Genomic DNA, 22884 nt, shown 5'->3' on the forward strand with positions numbered 1-22884 from the left:
TTGTTCAGCCATCTGCTCTATTGATACGGAAAACTCAACAAAAATAAATCTGTTTGTACAAACAATAAAATACAATTTGTATAAACCATGGACCACTCTGTGATGATGTTCATGTAGAACCTAACACAGAACTGAGAGTGCAAGTTTGGGCTTTCTTACTGCTGTTGATGAAGCTTGCTAACAAACCAAGCCTGACACAATGCTACTAGTCAGAGCAAGCCAGAAGGCAGAATGGAATCAGTTAAAAAATCCTTGCTACATAGTCTACCAGCATAATTAATATCACTTGGCATAATCACAGCCTAATTTATCATTTTCAAATGACTTTTCAGTTTACAGTTTCATTACCCCCTCAAAGCAAGCACAAGTGTCTCTTTAGGGGAAAAGCAAGCTTGCAACTGCAAGAAAACATTTTTCCAGGATCATGTTTGATTTAGTTCTTGTTTTACTGCAGGAAATCTAATTAATGTGAATTCTAATTTGATTCTGTTTCTCTTTTGAACACAGTTTTTGTTCCTTATATCAAAGAAAAGTGCAGGCTGGGAAGAAAAGGACCACGTTGTGCTGGCTTCCATCTCACTGTTGGCAAGCTGCATCGCATTTCAGTACTGGTGTCATTCCTACGACATTAAACAATTCACTACCTCACAGTGGAACCATAAAAAAATTAAAAGGTGAAATGAAAGATCCTGCTAGCTTCTGGAAAGGCCTGGACTCTCCTTTACCACGCACACACGCATACCTCCCGCTGCCTCTTTCCATCTTTCCTGCATCGGAGCCCGTCCTGTCAGCCCTTATCTTGCATCCTCCTCACGCAGCTGGAAATCACAGCACGAGCTCTTAGTATTTGTTCTCATCCTACGTAATGCTGCAAGGGGCAGCCTCCGTACGTCTTCTGCTGTACAACACAGAGAGGAGAGTGCAAAGGACTGACCTCAGAATAAGGGCAATATTTATGTCTAAACATTTCTGTCAAAGTGCACAGTTTCTGTGGGGCTTTCAGATTCGTGGGCTTCAGGGAAATGCAACAGCACGTAGTTGACTAAGTGGATGCATTATTTATAACATTACTGACACACACAGTGGGTTTTCCTTTTGCAAACCGAATAGGGATTGGTGGCAGGCGTGCTGTGAACACAAACTGGGACAATGACATTGCATATGAATTATTGCTGTAACTGTGGAGCCTTGCCAGACTACCTGATCAGAATTAGAAACCTCTTCTCTTGATGTAAGCAGAGGGCCAAAGGCTATAATTAATTTTTGACTGAGCCTTGATTAAATACAGTGTACAGGACCTTGAGGTAAGCTAGGAATCCAAGCAGTTCAGATAGGTAAGGTAATTTAGCAAAACAATACGCAGGCAGCCCCAGGATAATGGCTAGCCTATATGAAAGTGTTTCAGAAATCCACACTTGCTCTTTGTCCTGTTCTTCTGAGTAGCCACCTTAGATATTTGTGGGGTTTCTGGCTGCTTCAACATGGAAGCAATGTCTCCTGTAAAAATGTGGTCCTGGTATATGATCCTAGGATAAAACTCGGAATTAAATTAATACATCATATTTGTGCTTCCTGGCCCTAACAGGAAAATTGGGAACACATTGATTCATGCTTTCTTAATTCCCTCTTTCTGCTAAAGCACTATGTTGCACGTACAGGTAAAGGTCATTTGGGTCATCTGAAAAGCCTCTTTGTACTTGGTGAAGTAGTGGATCCAGCTGAGGTGTCAGCTGGCTGCTGCTACATGAACAAATAGTAATAATGCATGCTATGGCTATATCATCATGAGAAAGAGGAATATTAATCTGTTTATCGCATAAGGTCATGACCTGGGTGTTTTCTCCTATCTCAAATCACGGCAGATGCTGCCCCTGTGGATGTAAAAATTGTTTATTTCTAAATAATGTGTAACACCCCTTGCACAAGAAACAGAAGTATTGTGTGCCAAAGATGGCAGAGATTTATTATGCTAATAAAAGTCAGCATAGCTCTTACGTAAGTTAACACTGAACAGAACGAAGAGGAAAAAAACCACATAAAACAAGTGTGAGACAACTTTAAGGCTTGATGCCATTTCCGTCTGCAATATTGGGTAATAATCACTTTAACTTTATAGGAAAAGGAAAGAAATATCTGAAAAGATACCTGAAACATGGTATTCCAATTCAGCATTAACACTAACTTCCAGTCTTAAAACTAGAAGATCAAATTTATTTCTCACAATTTCTGTTTAAACTGAGTTCTTTGTTACAGCACATACAGAGTTGAAGGTAATAAAATGTAAGCCACAAAGACGATAAAAGATGTTTTCATTACATTTAAGCAGAACATACATCGTGAAATTGTAGTATATGTTCACAATGTATATATATATGGCATATGTAGGTTCTGTACCTATGCTGCAGATCTACTTACAAAATGATTTGCTACCCAATCATAGAAATCTACCATACCATTAAATTTGAAAGCAATGCCTAATAAGTCATTATACCTATTAGAAAAACTTGGCTGTCCAATACAGGGATTCTCATGACTTCTGCAGTTCTCTGAAGATACACCTCACATTTCTGTTTGTGTGCACTGCCTGCCCCATACACCTCCCTCAAGCAAGGATTAATAGTTTGCCACTGAGCAGTTCCAGGCAAACATCAATGATTTCACTGTTTTGGTGACTGCCGTTTACTTAGCAAAGTTAAAAAAGGTGACTGCATGATGACTTCCAAACTAGGCCTTGATGCTTATGACGACAATATCAAAATCTGAAAAGGTTTAGTGATGCCATTAATTCTGCACATTCACATGGAAGGAATGCTTTGTCAGAATCTGTTTTGTTCTGCTTGATGACTTATGGATATAGAAAGATGAGATTTTATACTGAACTGCAGAATCATTATTCTTTTCGTAGAATGACTGAAATGATTGTCCTTCCTTGCCCCAGCTCATGGAGATTTATGGCACGGTATTTCAGCCTGATTTACTGTGTGTCTTTTTCACAGGACAATACAAAATCCAGTTTTCCATGAAAGGATTCAACTGTTAAAGTGGGAGGTGACCGGGCTGCTGCATTTGGGAACCTTTTGGAGTCAAGGCAGTTCTGAATGAAGATATTTATCTAGAAGGGAACTATCGTCCGTGCAATATCAAAGTGTGTGCGTGGGTGGAACCACATATTGGGAATACATTTTCATGATAATTTTAATGTTATTTTAATTGTTTAGTTGAACAAGACTGATCTGATGGGGTATGCTAATAACTAAATCCCTCTGAGAGGAATCTGCCTCCATTCATTAACATCACTGACCAAGACTAGTTGCCAGCAAGTTCTGGTGGGAGATGACAGAATAGACTGTGGTGCATTAGCTCCCCCGCAGAGATTCAGCTGGGTTTTAATGAACAAGTTCTCTTTCAGCACAACATAAATCACATTTCTGGGAAAGCAGTGGATTTACTGCCTTTCTTACATCCACATAAGTTTACTGATTATTTAAGACTACTACCAGCTGTTGAGCCAGATGTTGGAACCAGATGTTGGAACCTGGATGTCAACCAGCTGTTGACCCTGGATGAGACTGTCTGGCCTGTATTGTTATGTAGGACAGACAAAATGATTAATGGTTGGACTTGATGATCTTAAGGGTCTTTTCCAACCTAAATGATTCTCTGACGGTAAAAGGCCACGCTGGTCTTAAGAGCTCTGACTCTATAGGCACGCCTACCCCTTAGCCGCTGAACGCCAGCAGTAGGCTCTGGCACGGAAGTGCAGCACAACCACTTTTGCCCCATCCTTGCAATCTGGCTTGGGCTTGAGAACAGCAGTGGGCAGGACAGATAGGTGCAAACAGGTCAAGTTCTGCTGCGCCCACTTTGTGCAGGCTCTCTGCAAGCCAGCTCCGGTGAAGAAACGGTAAAACCATTCTAGTGCAGCACCTGCATTAATATACATTGCTGTCTCAGCACGTCTTACTATTTCAGGGTTTCTTAATGAACACAACACAAATTAAACTACAGGACTTATAAGTGCAATTGGTGGGAGGATCTATAAATTCAAATCGAGCCCTTCTGCTTTACTGATCACTGCAGACAGGCCTTACAGAGGTGTGTCTGGAAACCATTCTCATCACTGTGACTGATGCCTTTTTTTAAAATTTCTTTTTTTTAAAGGCAAGACAACTGCCCGGTGCAGTATTTGTGATGCAGTTTCTGGGAGATCCTCCCAAACGATTTTTCCAAATTTCAATAGCTTAACTCTTGGGCTACCGAGCCTGATCTCTAGGCCATGGACTCATGCAAGCACATCTCACCAGTGCTGTCTATTCACCACACTGCCTGCCTGTTTGCTTCAAGATAGCAGTAGGGCTCGTTAAAGCTATCTCTAGTTTTGCACACACTTGTATGGATGATTTTCTATCCTCTGTATGGTGGTGTACAGTGTGTGTTCTGCTACCAAATTCCTGCATGCCTCCAGTTCCCTAAAGATCTCTAGAATCCATCCAAAACTCTCCAGTCTGATAATTCTAATGCACTGATATTATTTGTCAAGTATCTGAGGGACCACTCATAAACCAGAACCAGACACACTCTCTTTGCAACATCATCTATGACTTTTAATTATTTTAAGATGTAGTGATGGCATGGCAAGTATTAAAAAGCAGGCAAATGATTATGAGGTTAGTTTTACTGAAGAAAGAACTTTCTCTTTTCCTTTAGATTGTGGAGATCCAACTACCTGAGTATCCCATGCTGCTTTGGAAAGAAGTGAGTTTATCTGTTCAAACCGGATATTCCATCATTTTACTCTGCAGGTTTATTATTTATTGATTTACAATTTATTATTCATTACTCCAATGGTAGGTAAACCCGTTCTACAGAACTTTCACAGCAACTGAAAAAATTGATGAGAAGAAAATAGATCTGTAATTTCAGAGGTCAGAGACAGAGTAATGAGCATACTCCTACAGTCAACAGAAATCAAATAAAAATATGCAGCAAGCTGTAGTTTGCCCTCTCTTACACTAAATACAAACACATAATGCGGATGATGCATGTGAGAATGGAGCGCAACAGTGGGAGAAGTATGATAAACAGGAATAGCTTTCTAGCACCTCGGAGCTGGGAATCAGCTCTGCATCTAGAGAAACCAGCCAAGCCGGGGAGGCATGAGAAGTCTTTTTGACTCCAAGTGCAAGGTGAATATACAGCCCCATGCTGTTTTCAGTCACTAGATCACAAAACGAGAAGCCCACAGGAGTAAGGAGGAACCAAGAGCACTACCAGGCAGTAACAGAAGTACCTGCAGAACACGAGCACAGCAGCCACATTACCCATGTTCTGGTGCGGCTTTAACCCGCCCTCTGTTACAGTGCACAGCAATGCTAGCAAGAGACAAACAGCCCATTTGCTTCACTGAGATTCATTTGTAAATACTGGATGGTCAGCTAAAAAATTTCAAGCAGAGTAAGTCTAATGGGCAATGCTGACTGTCCTGATTTACCAGATGTAACAGAGAGAAAGTGGCCTATCTCAGTTAAAGAATAAAACACCAGACTTCCAAAAATACAAACTTTACACCATGATAAATGCATACTGCGAGTTCTGCACATTTCCAAGAGCAACGTATCATATCAGGCCCTCCCCCCCCAAAAAAAAAAAAAAAAAAAAAAGAGGAAAGAAAAAAGAAAAGCTGCTATTTTGGAGATAGGTAACAGTCATCAAACTACTCTAGATTGGGTCAAAGATGGAGATCCTAGACAAAAGCTCTTAGTGAAAATAATAAATATATTTTCAGCCTGTCCTTTGAAGGACAAGCTGTAATAGCATCACAGCAGAGTTTTGACAATCCAACTAGCTTTCTACGCAGCAAGAAATAAAAACAAAAAAGGTACTTAGTTGTCAATACAGCTCTGTAATATCTATTTAGACCTGTTTTCTTCACATCTTGACTCATTCACCTATGCTTGAAGATCTGGGTTGCACTTTTATGTTATCTTTGCAACATTAGCTAGTTCTGGAAATAATCCCATTGAAATAAATCAGATTAGCCGCATGAGGTTTTTTTAAGGATTGGATCACATGGCTAACAATATATCAAAACTTTTTAGAAGCAGATATTCTCTGTCATATATAAGAGATATTATTTAACACAGAAATATGAATTTAGATAGAATATATTGGTATTATGTTGCGTGTACTTTCAGTCTAACATGTACCCATCTGAGCTTCATTGAACCTTGGTGGATGACGACGTTGAAAGAGCCTTGTTTCATGTTATAGGACACTTGAGACTGTGCTCAGTTTACTAATAGTGACATGATACCGAACACCACTGGGACAGTAAGAAAATTAGGGAAATTATTAGAAGAAGATGGCAGGGATTGGCAATGGTCTAACGTGCACATTAGGGACATAACTGTAGTTCATACTAGAAGAACATTATATCAAATGGAAAATCTTAATACAACTTTTGCTTGAGTGAAAAGATATAATTCCACTAACTGTCAGACAAGGTATCTTATCTCGAAAGGACCAGATGCACCATTACATAACTTCAAGAGACTCTTTCAGATAAAAGTTCAAAAAACTGACTGACTGATTATAGCATGCTTTTTGCTCTATGCAGTTCTGTAAAGATAGGATGCAACTGTCATTAACAGAAATTGCAAATGTGCACATCCTTTCTCAGTGATCAGTTTGGAGAGCTGGCTCCACGATAGCAAGATTTTGGGGAAACTGGAAACAAATCAGATCATCATGATGTAGTCTGATGTATATAGAAGTCCAGTATTTATTACATATTGTTTTTACAGGATGACAGTTTTGATCACACAAATAAATAGAAACTACAGTTTTCAAGGATATACTTTGAAGAAATCATCATTCCCCTTTCCCTGAGAGATACACATAAAAAGAAGCATGGGTCGCATTTGCTCCCAGCAGCATTCCAGAGCTTCCTGAATTTTGGGAAAGTTTTGATTTGGATCTGTAGCCCCAGAAATGGAGACCAAGAGAAAAAGGAATAATCCCAAGATGAGTTTTGTCACTAAGTGCTGCCTTCGAGCTGTGATTCCTCCACATGAGTCTCCTCAATATAATTGGGATGAGACTTTTGAGTAAAGAACCACATGGATTGCTTCCAATTGATTTTGCCCCCACAAGCAATCAAAGGGTTGCTCCTCCAATATTCCCACAATCTCAAATTACCCCAAAGCTGCCTTTTAGATGTAGCTCTCAGTAGCTGAAATACCATATTAATCTCCCTGTTTTTGTCATCTCAAAGTAGGAAGAAAAAGAGGTTTGGTTTTGTCAGTCTATTTGTCACAGAAGACAAGAGGAGGAGAAGGTGGTAGAGAAGAATTCTAACTGCTGCTTTTGTCTCTTTTTTTCTATGTTATAAGGAGGAGAACCTGAACAACTAAGTTGAACCCCCCCAGGATCTCTCAATCCAGTTCTGTCCTGTCTCTGGTGGTAACAGGGAAGACACACAGCAACATTCCAAGTGCTCCTGCAGCCCTCCTGCTGCAAGCCTTCCTATAGCTGTGTCCAAAAAACTAATTCGTATTAAAACAAATAAAATATTGGCTTGCCAGTTTTTACTTAAAATTGATATACACAAAAAGTGTATCTTTTGGCAACTGTATCTTTTTGGCTTGTTTTTTTTTCCTAATAACTATAGGGTTCTTAATTTCAGAAAATTCAGAATCCAATATACTTTCACTGTAAGTATGCACTACATTATTCGTGTTTATAATAAAAAGCATAACTTTGCTCATCTACTCTATCTACAAATGCTTAATAAACCTTTTTTTGAATAATTAATACTCATAGCTCTCAACATCTCACACAGCTAATTTGACTGTTGATTCAACTGAGTTATTAACAGAGTAAATGAATTGGGCAACTTATTTCTTATTCTTCAAATGTAATTGATAATTCATAATTGCTACAATTTTCATGTACTATAGGAGTCAGTCCTAAAGAGACATAAGTACGCTTTACATAATAATAAAAAAAGTAATCCGTAGAGGGTTTCTCATTCACGCACTGTCACATGTCTTACCTTCTCCAGTGTTTTGGCCCTCCTGTATATTTACATAACATCTTAGGTGCATCAAGTAAAAACCTAACTCAGATAAAACAGGTCACTGTTTCCAACCCGATAAACAGTGTTGGGAGAGTTTATCTAATTTTCTAATTACCTTAAATTATGTAGATACAATCAGCAGTTTCTAACTTATAACAACAAGAGAGTAAGAGGAGGATGGAGAGGAAACTGCCTGTAAAGGAACTACTGTTGTTTAGTAGTCCTGTCAGATACCCAGCTGTCACACGAGACACTTTAGAAGTGCTCCAAGGCACTGCTGAGTGTCAGCAAGAACAAATCATTGATCCTTTGCAACAGAGATGATTAGATAAACTTCCGCTATTCAAAACATTGCCCGAACTCATTTCATGAAAGAAGCAAGGTCAAAAAATTCTACTCATAAGGCCAAGCCTAATTTACCAAGAATGAATATGTCTCCATAAATAAATACATAGGTGAAGACATCAGGTATTATTTTTCCAGTCCTCCTTCTGATGGATTTTTAAAATGAAGAGAAATCAAATGCCTTTCTGAAGTCTTACTTTGCATTGGTGAAACAAATCACACAAGGAATCCAAGAGAGACATAAAATAAGTGGGGAAATGAGAGCAAGTTCACATGGTTGCTTTTTTGTCCTTAAAAAAAGTATGTTTTACATCCTGGTTGGTTGTTTGTCCTTACAAAATTACATCTTACAGCCATTCAGCTTAAACTGGTCTGAATTTAAAACGATCAGAAGAATGAAAAATCCAGATAATATATGGACTTAAGAGGCATCTTAGAAAGAAAAATCTTCTGCTAGCAGTTGAACACAGCTAACTAAGAGAGAAAATCATGGCTCTGCTTAGGAACTTTTCCTCGACATCAGCTGAGCCAAAATTTAAGTAGGACTTTTAGAAATAATGCTTTTAAGATGTCACAGGCAAGATAAATTACTACCCGCAGTGGATCTGGATATTGGGGTTTGTTTAAGAACCCATGAGATGAGAGCTTTTGCAACTACTTGATTATCTTTCAACACCTTCCATCCATACCTTCCATTCCTGCAGGGAGGTGGCTGCTGGCCCAGGATGCTAGGGCAGAAAGTCAGGTCCATCCCTGCTATGTGGCTGCTCACCGTTACCTGTCTCAGGCATCACCAGCCAATGTCCCAGGTGCATCCCCCGGCTTCCACCTCCTCACAGCTCCCTAATCTCCAGGATATTGCCCACTTTCAGGATCTTTCCTCCAGCCAGGAACTTCACCTTCTTCTTTTCGGGTCCACTTCTTTCCGGCACTCCTTATTTTATGGCACGCCAAGACTCACTTTTCCCCCAATCTAAACAGTTTCCATGCATAAGCACAAGGTGTGAGCAGCTTCCTAACTGGTGGTTCTGTCTCATGTCTCTTCAGTAACTGGAGGACTCTGGATGTGCCACTTTCCTTTAGTCCAGGAGTTTACAATCAGACTCTACCAATTACAGGGAGCAAGCAGCAGGCTTCTGCTTGAGAACTCGAACGTTCAGATTTGGACACTCACCCCTACATGTACACCCAATGACCTGCTACCTGTTAGTATTCATGATTTAAGCTATTCTTTTGCCTACAAGAGTACTTAGTATTAGCCTGATTCCACTTCCAGTGAAGACAATCGGATTAATTTTACTTGTTTCAATACTTTTCAGTAATAGAATTTTCCAAGGGCTGATTATTTGTTGCACATAAATGTATTTTTCTGAAGTGGTTCAACTAATCCATTACGGCTGTTTGCCCACTGGATTCAATTATTCATGTATGAATAAAACTTTCCCAAAAATATTGTTAGCATGAAGAGCTCCAGAAGTGTTTCTTGTGGTGATTAAAGGTTCTGTCTGTACTACAAACCTCACGCTCCTTAACAGAATTAAGGAGCTAAACGCATTTTCAAGCTTTGCTGGAACTATTGGACGGAGTCATGGAACAAAAGAAATATATGACACTTTTTATTAGCTCTTGCTCTGCATTAATATTATGGATTATAACAATTTTTATATAACCAATTTCTTTTATTTAAGTACATTAATAAGCTAACTGGTCAAGGAACTAGAAACTAGAATACAGCACCACGGCCACCTTGATTGTTATTAGTTCAAACCACAGGCAAAAATTAATCAGTCTATGTACCTAATTTTAGGCATATTTGACTGAATTCTTTTTCAGCCAAACGTTTTAACATAGATGCACATGTTTTGCTGAACAAAAATAGACTTCAACATGTCATTATCTTAAATATATACTTAAGTAGGTTGCACAGCTATGGCCCAAAGATGTTGCTTGGCTTGTTCGATGGTTACAAGACTAACTTCTTAGTAGGTAAGAGCCTGGGAACTCTGGGAAAATACTTTCTCAATTGCATCCATTACCAAATGCATGTCAGTGAAGTGGAAGATGGAAGTTGTACAGATGATGACACAGATCTCCTATATGAAATAAAAAGTTCAAAATGAGATTTAAAATTTTATCTTCATCATTGTCCTCTTCTAGTACCGCCCCCCCCCAAATCACATTTTGAAGGCAGAATTGCACCACAAAGAACAAGAGACCATCTCTCCAGATGTCTTTCCTCAAGCTGGTAAACCTGTAAGACTTGTTTTATAGCTTTTGCACCATTTTATCAGTTTATGAAGATTTACCAGAAAGAAACTAGATTGGTAGAAAGATTATTTCACTGATACAATGTTACACAGCTTACTCTATCTAAGAAAGTGGTACCTGTCTAAGAAAGTGGTAAAAACTCTGGCTGTTAATAACCTGGAATTTTCAATGGGTTATGTAATTGGGCAATATTTGCCATAGATTGATGGCAACAGAAAAAGATGCATCTCTGACACAAAATCTAGACCTGTTCAAAGAAACGATCAAAATATTTCACTGTGAATGAAAAAACATCTAAATTTTGTAAAATCCTGTTTTCAGGGAGTCTAAACAGTATTTTTCATTTGCCTGTGGGGTTTGATTTCAGACTGAAGCGGATAGCTTCATAGATGGAGCTTTCACTGAAGCAGATAGCTGGCATAGATGATTTCAGCCAAAATTATTAGAGTTTTGGCAAACTTGCAACCTAACGGAAACATAGTTTTACTTGAAAAGTAATGATGTGCTGTGAGTCTTGCCCATAATTTCAAAGCTGAGACTCTGGCAAGTATTAAAACTTTGACAGTGAAGGCACAAGGATATATGCAACATTAAAGGTTATTCCCCAAGTAATATATGCACCGTACGAAAATCTCTCCTTGATGCAGAAAATTTACTTTTAAAGGAAATACTAGTATTGCTTCTTGTTAGTGCTGGCAAGTCAAGAAAATGGCAAGAAAACTCAGTAAGCCTCATACGAGATTGATTTCTAGTGTCCAGCTTATAAATGTAGAGAAGAATTCTCCACAGAGATTGTAAAAACAAAGCTGACTCCTTTGGACGTGTAAGGCTTGATGTTGTTTTCTAAGGAGCTGTTAAAAGTTAAATTACTATTTCAGCTTTAGACTCAGGCCCCCAAGAGAAAAATGATGCTAACAGACTTTTTTTTTTTTTAATTCCCCCTGCAAAGGAACAAAATAGCAATAAAATCCAGTTATATCTACCACAGTAACCTTGCATAAATATTCTCTAGTATGCTGAGCTGCTGTATGTTAAATGCTCTGCATTGCTATGTCACAGAAGCGTTTCTACATCTTTAAGCCCCTAGCAAGCAAGAGGTAGGAAGGCTCTGGGACTATAGCCCAGGGTGAAATACTGTAGAGACCTGCTGCATCTCTAGTGCAACTGCCACACCAGCGCAGCAGGTAGGTGCTCCTATATGAATTATGCAGTGTACTGGCCTGAATGTACGCAAAGGTGCAGTACAGAGGAAGCAATAAACATGCACGCAGAAAATACAGGGGAAGGCACGTGAAAAGATATGACAACCATGCACAGTTAAAATCTCAAGCTTTTAATTGCATTTTAGATATTATTAGATGTGAAACTGGATGCACTTGCATAATTTACACTGGAACTGTGCTGCCGAATAAAGAGACATTGTTAGCGACAAGGTGACTGACTCATACTGGATGTTTTGTTTGAGCGAGAAGACAACTGCTGTGCTTGATAGGCCAAAGTACCATATGTTTTTAGAATAGCACAGACCTACTTTATTCTGTGGTTTGCTGTCAAGGTCTAGTAATACTGGTCCAAGTGGTTTGCTGATTCAATAACCACAGTTCTGTTACTCTAAAAGTCGGATGAGCTTTTAGAGAGACCATATGTGACTAATCAGCAGCCCAGTCTGCCTTTTCATGGTCCTTTCCCTGCAGGTAAACCAGGATGTAAGAGGAAACGTGCAGTGAGTTCCCTGCCTCCCACTGCAAAACTGCAGAAGCCCTACCCCACTACTGCAGGCAGTGCAAGTGCAAGGGCATGGGTCTGGACAGGCCTGGCACTTCTGCTCCGCCATTTCCCAGTTAAACTCAGTCCTTACTCATTTAGGCTGCTTTGAGAGAAGAGAAGAGAAGAGGGACCTGATCCCTCATTTGCAGCTGCACTGGGACTCTGATAATGAGTCCTGTGGGAGATGTGTTTCCCCAGTGAAAGCTCGGCTCACCGTGGGTTTTAAGACTAGGTTCCACATGTGTGCAAAGCATTTTCCTCGAGGAAAGCACTCAGAATAAAATGACAGAGTTCTGTGCTTATTTTGCCTCTTATGTGAAAAGTTCAAGACAGATTATTATTTTAGGACTGCGTATCAGATCTCTTTGGAGTTGCCCTGATTTATTAACCTGTAACTCTGGAGTAAGGGAATTCGATACTCATATCTGATGTCAACAGGAGCCAAGCATCTAATTTCCTTAGGCTCTTCTGAAACCCCAGCGTACATTTCTCAACTAATTGAAAGCAGATTCTCTTTAACTGCAATTCAGAGATATTTCTTTTTGCTCTGTACAAATATTCTTCTGAGCTTCATCTTATCAATACACATAAAAATATACTGTTATATGACAATAAGATGAAAAAAAAGTCCAAATGCATGCAGAAAAGAGAGTGATAAAATTAACAGTGAGGAATCACATTTGAAACACTGGCCCACAAAGAACTGGCATCAAAGTTTAATGTAGGTATGTTACAAGAGTTAAGATTTACTTCAGTATTAGAAGACCAAACCTATAAGGAATTGTAGCAACTGTGATGAAGATCATAAACATAATCATTAAATATAATAATCTGTGTGGTAGATGTTCTTTTCTCCACATTTATTATTTTCACCGGTACTCAAAACCCCAATTAGAAGAGGCTTCAAAGCTAAACTATTTATAAGCTAAATAGTTCCGTGAAGAGCTATTTTGTTATGACATATGAACAGTTTAGCTCATGAGGCACAGACAATGTATAAACATTTAATTTCTAAACTGTCCAAAAGCCCAAACTATATGTTCTTACATTGACTAAAAATACAACATCCTCTTGGCTAAGACTTTCTCTGGTTTGCTAACAACATCCTCTTTTCTACTGGTTTTCCAGATTCCTTTGTAAACATTCAAAAAGTTACCTTTTAAATAAATGAATACACATAGGAACAGCAAAAATGTTTTTATTCACTCTTTCTTTACTAAAATGGTTGATTTGTTTTTATTCAGACTTTCAGTCTCTTAGCTCAAAACAAACCTTAAGAACTTCAACACAACCAAGACACACCTTCTTCTTTACAAAATCATTAGAACGTATGTTCAAAATTATTCATGTGTTTCTGAGATTCTGCTCACATTTAGAAAGTAAGCTTTTTTTAATGCAACTAATAACTACCGAGGACTGCTTCTTTTTCCCTCGTTGTGCATTTCAATTACTAAGATCTAAAAGCACAGGTTCCAATCCCTAAATATGACCAACAGCAGCTTCACACAGTCAGTGGTATGTAGCAAAAATGAACACGACAGCTGTTAATAATCCTGAGACTGCTGCAGAAAGAAAAAAGCTACAGATACCTACAAGAAGGCAAATAAGCTGCATTACTGATGAATTACTTCTTCAAAATGGTCATAGACTGCAGAGAGTTCTCAGCACTGGTTTTTGCAGAGGCATCCTTCAACTCTCATGTTTATGAGGAATCAAAATATGGAATTCTCTCTAATATGTACAACCTTCAAAAACATTATGCTATTTGATTTTCTGTACTCAAAAATCTCTCCCTCCCCAAACGTGGTGGGTATTTCAGGATGATACCCACCATCCATTTGGAAGTCTTTGCAAATTTTGTTTTTCCTTATTTAAATGGCAGATGAGAGGGACTAGGTCATGCTCATGACATTACCATGGAGTTTCCATAGTGGTTTGTTTTCCAACAGGTTTCTTCACTTTGTTTTTTTCTTTAATAAGTAAACTAGAACTTACAATCTTCAAACAACAGAATCATCACAGAAATCAATAAAGGCAATCAAATCTTTTAAATTAAACCCAAAGCATAACTGTTGAGGATAGCTATTCCAATGAAAAGAAGTAAAATTTATAGTAATACACTTTTGCCAACACAGAATAGTCATCAAAATGGTGGCAGCACTGTCTTTGATGCTGGCACTTTTGCCAGCAAACTATCAGAAAAATAAAGCTATCCATCTCCACTTGCTGGCCTCAAAACATTACTTTTTTTCCTCATTATACCCTCAAAGGGTATAGGATTATTTTTCAATTAAATTACCTGTCCCAACGATCTCCAGTCTAGGCTGGCACTTCCAATGTACACGTGCTGTTTATCAACAATCCAGAAAGATGACTGAAGCCGACCTTCATTATATGCTGACATGTTCATATACAACACTTCAGCACCTAGAGATTTAAGGATAAAATGATAAATAGCATTGTTTAAAATAACATAATTCACATTATTCAAAAAAGAAACAACTTCACGTTTCAGGGCCTCCGATTCCGAAACTAGTGAGGGATGTAATTAAACATACCATTAAGGTTTAAAATCAATGATAAACAGTGTTACTGTCACACTATTTAAGACCTTAATTAATATATAATCCAGAAAAGCAGGTATAGGGAACATTCCCATACATTATACTGTTTACTTAATTTTCTTCCATTTTAGAACCAAATAATTGCTATTTTTTCCCAGCACTGTATGTCCCTAAAAATAGTTTATTTTCAAAGGTCTATTCTGTAACTCAAACCTGCTACATACTATAATAATGGCCTTTAAAATACAAACCCAATTACAACCCCTTCCTGAAAAGCAGAGTCTGCTCCTTTGCCCTGTGCAATGGTTTGAGCAGGTAGCCTACGGTGGGCTGTCGCATGGAACAGGTCCCGACAAGAGGAACACGGGTGGAGAATTAAGGAGTGAGGAAGTAAGCAAAGGCCTAAAGTATGCTGAAACTGCTCTTAATCCTGCTAATCTGTGACATTCAACCTACCACCTTGAATTGCACAGTTTTAATAAGGATTATAGGCCACTGAAATCAAAGGAGCTACTTGTCAGGTAAAAGCATGTTGGCTCCATCACATCACTAGGAATATCTGAATTGGCCCCATCAGTATGTTTGGAGGACTAAATCCAAAGTATACTTAATATTAGGTGAGTTTAGGGGATTTCTCACATCATTATTGTTATTTCAGTGCTCCAATGTTTGTAAGATTAGGTGATTAATCTGAATTAATCATTGCTGAAGGTAATTTAAAGTAACCCACTCATCTTCACGTTTTAGTCATGACAGTAACTGAGGAAGAGAGTGACAGTAAACAGCAGCCTGGAGGGCAGTAATGGTACCAGCCTTCTCCCATTAAACATTCATGGGATGTTCAGTACCATGAATTCCAGTAATGGTTGGATATGAGTCACAACTCCGAAATAATTTCAGGATACCTGGAGAACTAAAATATATTTCTTTTCATCTAACTTCCTATTTCTGACCTCCTAAGAAACACTTGACTCACAATTTTAAGCAACAGTTACCAGTGCTAAATATTTCTTTTTTATTATGAAAACTGTAATTCTCACTTGAACAAATGACTCTAGAAGTTCAGACATCAAGAAAAGAAGACAAATCAGGTAAGGTGCCACTTTTCATGAAGCACCAAACATGCAACATAGGATTTTAAGCAAGTTAGAGAATTTGGTTCATTGTACAATTACACTTGCTGCAACACAGTTACCTTTCCAATTTTTTCTAGGTATCGCCCATCCACATTCATCTATGCTTAGAAACAAAGGTATTTTCCAATTTTCCTTGGAACGCATTGCTGCTGACTTTCAATCCATGCATTAATGAGCAGAACTGTGCTAACTAATGAGATAATGTGTGTGAAATGGAAAAGAAATCAGAAAACACTGTAGCAGGTGTTAAGTGGTTTAAATAGTTTTCTGATGAATAAACAAAACAAAAGCAACTCCTACTAGCTAAGGAAAACAATTCTGTACGGCGCTAAACTTCTAGCTGCTTGTCTGAAAACTGTGTTTAAAAATCAAGTTTAACATAGCAGTTTGCCTTGATCATATTTTCTTTCCATATATCCAATTTGCAACATTAAATAGCAGTATGAATTTAACACCCACAACACACCTACATCAAATAGGTTATAAATTAAATGTTAGGATTTTTGTATAGGAAAGGTAAAACAGTCGGAAGCAACAATGAGCTTCCTTCTCGTAACTGAGAGCCTAAAATAAACACAGTTTAAAGACATTTCTGAAATATCCAATGCCGAAAAAAATGCTGATCACCAAAGTTACAACAGGAGACTATTTAACCAGCAATACTAATGTTAAAAATAGCAGACATCGTCAGTAACCTGACAAAAAATTCAAAAGTTGTAAAACATCAGGATTTGTGGGTGTGGGCAGTTTAGACATGGGCACAAACAGTGGGATGGGACTATCACTCTAACATATAACCTAGGCTTCAGTTACCAACATAGTGAATATTAGCAGTGCAGGGGATACTGCTATCACACATACCATTAAAATCAAAACCTGGTACCCAATTTCTTTTCCTTCTGGCAACAGCCAACTCATAAGGCTGAGGAAACAGTATCTCAGAGTTAATTAACAAAAAGTCATGTGTTGCAAACAGCAGCTGCTGTGCAGCCTATTAATGAGCCCTTAACTTTTGATGAAAGAAAACATGCATCAGTATTGATAATTGCCTCTGTTCAAAAAGCCCTTGAGATGTTTTGTTAAAATAGGCTTATCAGGCCTTCAACACAATCCATCATCCCTAGTGTGGTCCAGGTCCCATGAGGAAATTAAATTGGACTGATCAATATGTGAAGCCATAACAGAACTCTTTATCATGCTGCAGTCTCAATTACACAAAGCGATGGGTCTACTGAGTTCAACCAGAAGGCACAATTTGTAGGCTTGATTGCTAATATAGGTGCCAGATTCTTCAAACATAAATCTAACAATTTTGTTTCACTGAAGATTAAACTGCAGGGTGAGATCTTAGAGAAAACCAGCGCTGTCACTTAAAACTCAGGTGGATTTGCCTGTCCCATAAAATTGTGCATTGTAAAGGTTGGGCCAGATTGCCCTCTTTCCGCAAGAAAAAAGACCACTGTAAGGATCAAAACATGCTTTAAGTAACAGACATTTCTCTGAGTATTTCTTCTTCTAGGTGGGGAGGTTTTGCACTCTGTAAAAGGGAGATGACTGATGCAGTCTGGGAGGCACAGAGGGGACCCTGCCCTTGGGAGCCTGGACCTTCACCATGTGATGGGAACACAGTCCCTGGGAGCTGCCAAGGTTGCCACTCAGCCTCTTGCTTTGTCTCATAATGGAGGAAGAAATCAGAGGACAATAGTAGTATTGCAAAAAGACTGACTTTTTATCCATTTCCAAAATAAATCCAATTCCCAAAGTAATCCCAAAGAAGAAGGATGGCACAAACAAGTGCCATTTCCCATTTTCTAGCCTTGCAACCTCCTGTTTGGTCTAGCTGCCTGCTCTCAGGTACTCCACTAACAATGTCATGAAGGCCAGAGGGCAAGCTTGACTTCAAGATCAGGAGCTTAAGGCTAGGACCTTTTCTACAGATTTGAGTCAAAACACTCTAACCAATTAGCAGGAGACTTTAATCAAGAGCTCATCACATATACACTCTATCATGAAAAACTGTGTCATCGAGAAGCGCATCTTGGCGCACCTGTGTTGCAGCATATGCTAGCTGTGGATTTTACTGCTGCTCAAGCAAGGTCACCAGGTGGCTACAAACTGGGAGACTCTTCTTCAGGGGAGACTGCAGGAGGCCGGGGCTCACAGGGCTGCCACTTGGCCTCCGGATCCAGGTTTATGCAGCAGGCTGGAGAAGGTGCACCAGGAGGCTTTGGATCCAATGCCTGCGAGCAGTCTAGGATATTACCAGGTTGTCCTGGTACAGAGGCAACATCACTGAGCCAAATCACCTCTCTGGTTGGATACGGTAAATCATTCTTGTACAGAAGACCCAGAAAGAGCAACCATTTAGCCTGCTATTATCACAGCTGCCTTGAAAGCAAGCATGCAAATTCTGCCTGCAACAGTTTTCAACAGCACCAGTTACAGGCTAAACTCACTCTGGAGTTAGCAAACATAACGCCCAAGAAACAGAAGCTGCATTTGCTTGTACCACGGCTAAAATTGGCCTTCTGTCTTCACAACCTTCTTACTTTCACTATAGTGTTTTTAAAACCAGAGAGAGAGAAAAATGGGAAAGGGATTTCAGGATTGAGAGGAGAGCCAGCCAGAGGTATCTGGGAAGTTGCAGCAACAGCGATGGGTGATTCACAACCGGCAGAGCAATGATAAGAAAAGCACCAAGAGCCCTGACCTCATTAGCCCTGACAGTAGGAAACTATGCTGCGGCAGAAAGAGGGTGGAGAGAAATGGAGATACACAATCTGATGGCACGTGTTGGGACTGTGCATCGTGCAGAGCCCCGGGAGAAAGAGTTGTGGAGCTAGGCTGGGCTCCACTACCCCCTGCTAGGAGCGGGAGAGTTGTAAAGGTGGAAGAGATGAACAGGGGCTTTTGAACGCCTCTCCTTCCCCATTTTGGGGAAACAGAGCTTGTCAAGCGCACGCTGCAGAGGCACAGCAGGCAATGGAAGGGGAAGCACATTGGGGCAGGGGGAGCTACACAGAGCTGTTGGTAGGATGGGGGAGCGGGGAGGTTGTAGAGGGATCGCAAAGGAGAAGGGAGAGCAGGATGCAAGGAAGCACTAGTTTATGAAATGAGTTTGGCCAGGGAAAGCAACGCTGCTTACAGCTCTCTTGTATATTTGCAGTTTGAACCTGACAAATGCTCTTGCACCACATCCAATCCACTGCGCATCTTCCAGCCACCATGCCCCACGTCACCACCAAGCTGACCATAGTCGGAACAGCTGCCCTCCTCTGCTTACCCCATTCTTGCCATCTCTTCACTCTCCTCATCACCATGTCCATACACTTTGCTCACAGCACTGTTTTTTTTCCCCTCTCCTAATTCTGTGTATTCCCAAGCAAATAGTCCAAGTAATGAGACCTATAAAAAGGAGTTTGAGAATGCAAACCATGGCCTCTTTTTTTCACCCCACTGCCGACAGTCACTTGGCACACAGAGACACACATTTTGACCTGTATCTTTTGGAGGGTGGCCTCCAGCCAGAGTCAAAGAACAGACTTAACTAGTCCATACCATGAACCCTAGAGCTCACAAGCATATGCACACTTGAGCACAGCTGGTGCTTGAGCAGCCTCTACGGCCTCTCTGGCAGGCTACCACACAGGTGGGAGGTGGCACGCATGGCGCTTGCCATTGTGCCATAGACCTGCTGTATTCTTTCAGCTAAACTGAGTTTTCAGGGCGGTATAGAGGCAGTTAATCATCATGTGCTAACTCAAAGATCAACAAAAGATCCTTTATTACCCCTAGGTCCCAAACTTATTTTTTAAAATACAATTTGCTCACTAGAAAATATGGATATGTACACATATAGATATATAAAGTCAATGTCTCATTCCGTGCATTTTGAAACAGACACTTCCATTTTATTTATTTGCTTTCAATTACAAGCCTTAGCACAAAGTACACCCATGAATAAAAATAATTTTTATTCTACTGAGACAAAAATCCAGAGTTTTCCATCCCCTGCTCACAAGAGGCAGAGGAGCTGCTCAGATTGGGCAGACACAAGTGACGCAGACAGAGGATCATCTCCCCAGGAATTTTCATGCTTTTTTCTCGACTGATTGCAAGAAGTCTGGAGTTATTCCAGAAGCCCCATTAGCGTGACCTGCCAGCACTCAGAGGAGGACAAGTACAAAAGCAGAGGAATGCACAACTTGACAACAAAGTTATTTTTACTACGTCTCTGAATGATTAAAAGACAAATGAGAGTCTTTAATATTTCTGTGCTCTTTATGGAATATGGGATTTGAAATGCAATTTAAAAGTCTGCTTGGCCCCAGAAGGATTAATGATTCAGAATTATTTTAAAGAGAGAACACTCAAGGACTTTTAGGGAAATCTCTGATGGTAATACGTTAACTTTGAATCAGCTGTTTTGTTTACACTGCTCTCCGCTCCTCACACAGACACCTCTCCTTTTTAAAAACTACCAGGACTGAATCCTGCCACTCTGGGATTATGTGCTATTCATCAGTCTAGGCCCATAGTAATTTTTTTTAAAAAAGTGTACAATAAAAACCTTGCTGCCTTTTCTTTAGCAGCTCCACATGTAACTGCCACACACAAAAAAGGAAATCATAGTTACTCAAAGAAATTACGTTCTAGTACAAGCCCAAGCAATCCCCAAGCAAGCCCAACCAATCCCCAAAACCCCCAATCCCAAGAATCCCCCAGAAAGCCTTTACAATACAACTTAGGTTCACACCACCTTGGCCTGCCTTAAACTGTAGCACTCAAACTACCTGCATGACAAAGATGTCTTCTTTCTGAATGAAATTCCCACTCACTCCCAATGTACTATCAGCCATAAACTATGTGCGCACGCAGCTTCTCAAAACAACAGTGGCCCTCAAAGTTAATGCTGCCTGTAGTAAAATGAGGCTCTTTCTGATGTAGATATTTTTCATGCAAAATTACTGTAACGCTTACTGCCTTACTTTACAGCATCTGAGGTCACTGATACAAAGAGAATTTTGAGGAAATCAGTGCACAGGAGAGGAATGTGTGACTGCAGCTCCATGGGCCCCTCTGGTCCTGTCTGCAGCAGCCACTGGAATTGCAATGGATGGGCTCACATGCTTGGGGCTGTGGCGTGGGTGGTTCAGGGAAAACACGCAGAAGACACTTCTGTCCCCTGCGCGCTGCCACTGCTCATCTCCACTGGCATGCTCCCCAGGTGGCTCACGTGTCTGTGCCTGGCTGGAGCTTGGAGGAAAGGCTGCTATGAGAGAGCTTCCCTGAGCAGACGGGCTGCAGTCAAGGATCTCCCTGCGGAGTTGCGGGTGTGAGAAGACAGAGGTCTCCATTGCTGCCGGCTGACTTCCCAGCCCCCTCTCCAGGCACTGAGCCAGCTCCTCGCCCCGTTCCCTTCCCTCCCCAGCAGACTGTAACATGCTGTTGGGCTCTGTCCTGCATGATCAGGGAGAACAAATATCCTCTACGCTCACCATTGGTTTTTTGCTTTGTTTTTCATTCATTCAGTGGATTAAAATAATTTCTGTGAGCCAGCACAGCCCCAGAAACTGCTCTGTCCACACAGCTGAGGAAGCCAAGAGCAGAGTGTGGGGACAGGAGAGAGCAGGAAGAAAAAGAAATAGTGAGAAATGAGCATTACAAACCCCAGCCCACTGACTGAAAACAAAGTATTACAGAATTACAGCTGGCATGGTTAAACCCCGCCTCCCCAGTAATAGTGGCATGAACAGATCTTATTTTCAGCAACCCTTCTCCTTCCCTCCATCACCTCCTCAGCTGTGCCCAAGTAGCTTTTTGGGGTCCAAGGAATGAACTGGATCAGAAAATGGATCCAGGTTAAAAAACAAAATAAAAATAAAACAGTTGTTTCAAATGTAGAACAATTCACTAGTCCAGCCCACCACGTGGTGGTGAACAATTTTTCCGACACAGCTGAAGGCACAGTGCAAGTGTGGGAACGAGCGGCTTGTGGCTGGGTGCAATAAGATGCAGGAACTGCTTATGCCAGTGCTGCCATTTAAAGGTAGGCTGTCCTGGTTTCAGCTGAGGTTGAGTTAATTTTCTTTAGAGTGGCTGGTATGGGGCTATGTTTTGGATTTGTGCTGAAAACAGCGTTGATAATACAGAGATGTTTTAGTTGTTGCTGCACTAGCCAAGGACTTTTCAGCTTCCCATGCTCTGCCAGGTGCAGAAGAAGCTGGGAGGGGACACAGCCAGGATAGTTGATCCAAACTGACCAAAGGGCTATTCCATACCATGTGACATCATGCTCAGTATATAAAGCTGGGGAAGAAGAAGGAAGGGGGGACATTTGGAGTGATGGCGTTTGTCTTCCCAAGTAACCATTACGCGTGATGGAGCCCTGCTTTCCTGGAGATGGCTGAACACCTGCCTGCCCATGGGAAGTAGTGAAGGAATTCCTTGCTTTGCTTTGCTTGCGTGCGCGGCTTTTGCTTTCCCTATTAAACTGTCTTTATCTCAACCCTCGAGTTTTCTTACTTTTGCTCTTCCGATTCTCTCCCCCATCCCACCAGGGGGGAGTGAGCGAGCGGCTGCGTGGTGCTTAGTTGCTGGCTGGGGCTAAACCACGACAAGGCCCACGTAATTTGAGTTCCTCTCAAAATCAGGCCTCTCAGAAATTCCAGGTGGCAAGCCCCAGCATTTGTTTGCCTTTTATCTTGCATAACCATTTGCCTCATGC

The 22884-nt window shown here is 40.4% G+C and overlaps 1 protein-coding gene and 1 long non-coding RNA gene across 6 annotated transcripts in view; one reads left to right on the forward strand and one right to left on the reverse strand.

The window, feature by feature from the left end:
• PLD5 (phospholipase D family member 5) overlaps window positions 1–22884 on the reverse strand; it is a 189133-nt gene that overhangs the window by 22680 nt on the left and 143569 nt on the right. For all 5 annotated transcript variants that reach the window (XM_072856464.1, XM_072856462.1, XM_072856463.1 and 2 more), the window contains one exon: window positions 14757–14884. In XM_072856464.1, the coding sequence (XP_072712565.1) occupies window positions 14757–14884 (128 nt within the window). The remainder of the gene's footprint in view (window positions 1–14756; window positions 14885–22884) is intronic.
• LOC140649376 (uncharacterized) lies at window positions 508–7704 on the forward strand. Its single transcript, XR_012041609.1, has 4 exons — window positions 508–674; window positions 2997–3145; window positions 4708–4755; window positions 7392–7704. It is a non-coding gene; the product is annotated as an uncharacterized lncRNA (long non-coding RNA).

This window comes from Ciconia boyciana, chromosome 3 (assembly GCF_034638445.1).
Source record: "Ciconia boyciana chromosome 3, ASM3463844v1, whole genome shotgun sequence".
Classification (NCBI taxonomy): domain Eukaryota; kingdom Metazoa; phylum Chordata; class Aves; order Ciconiiformes; family Ciconiidae; genus Ciconia; species Ciconia boyciana.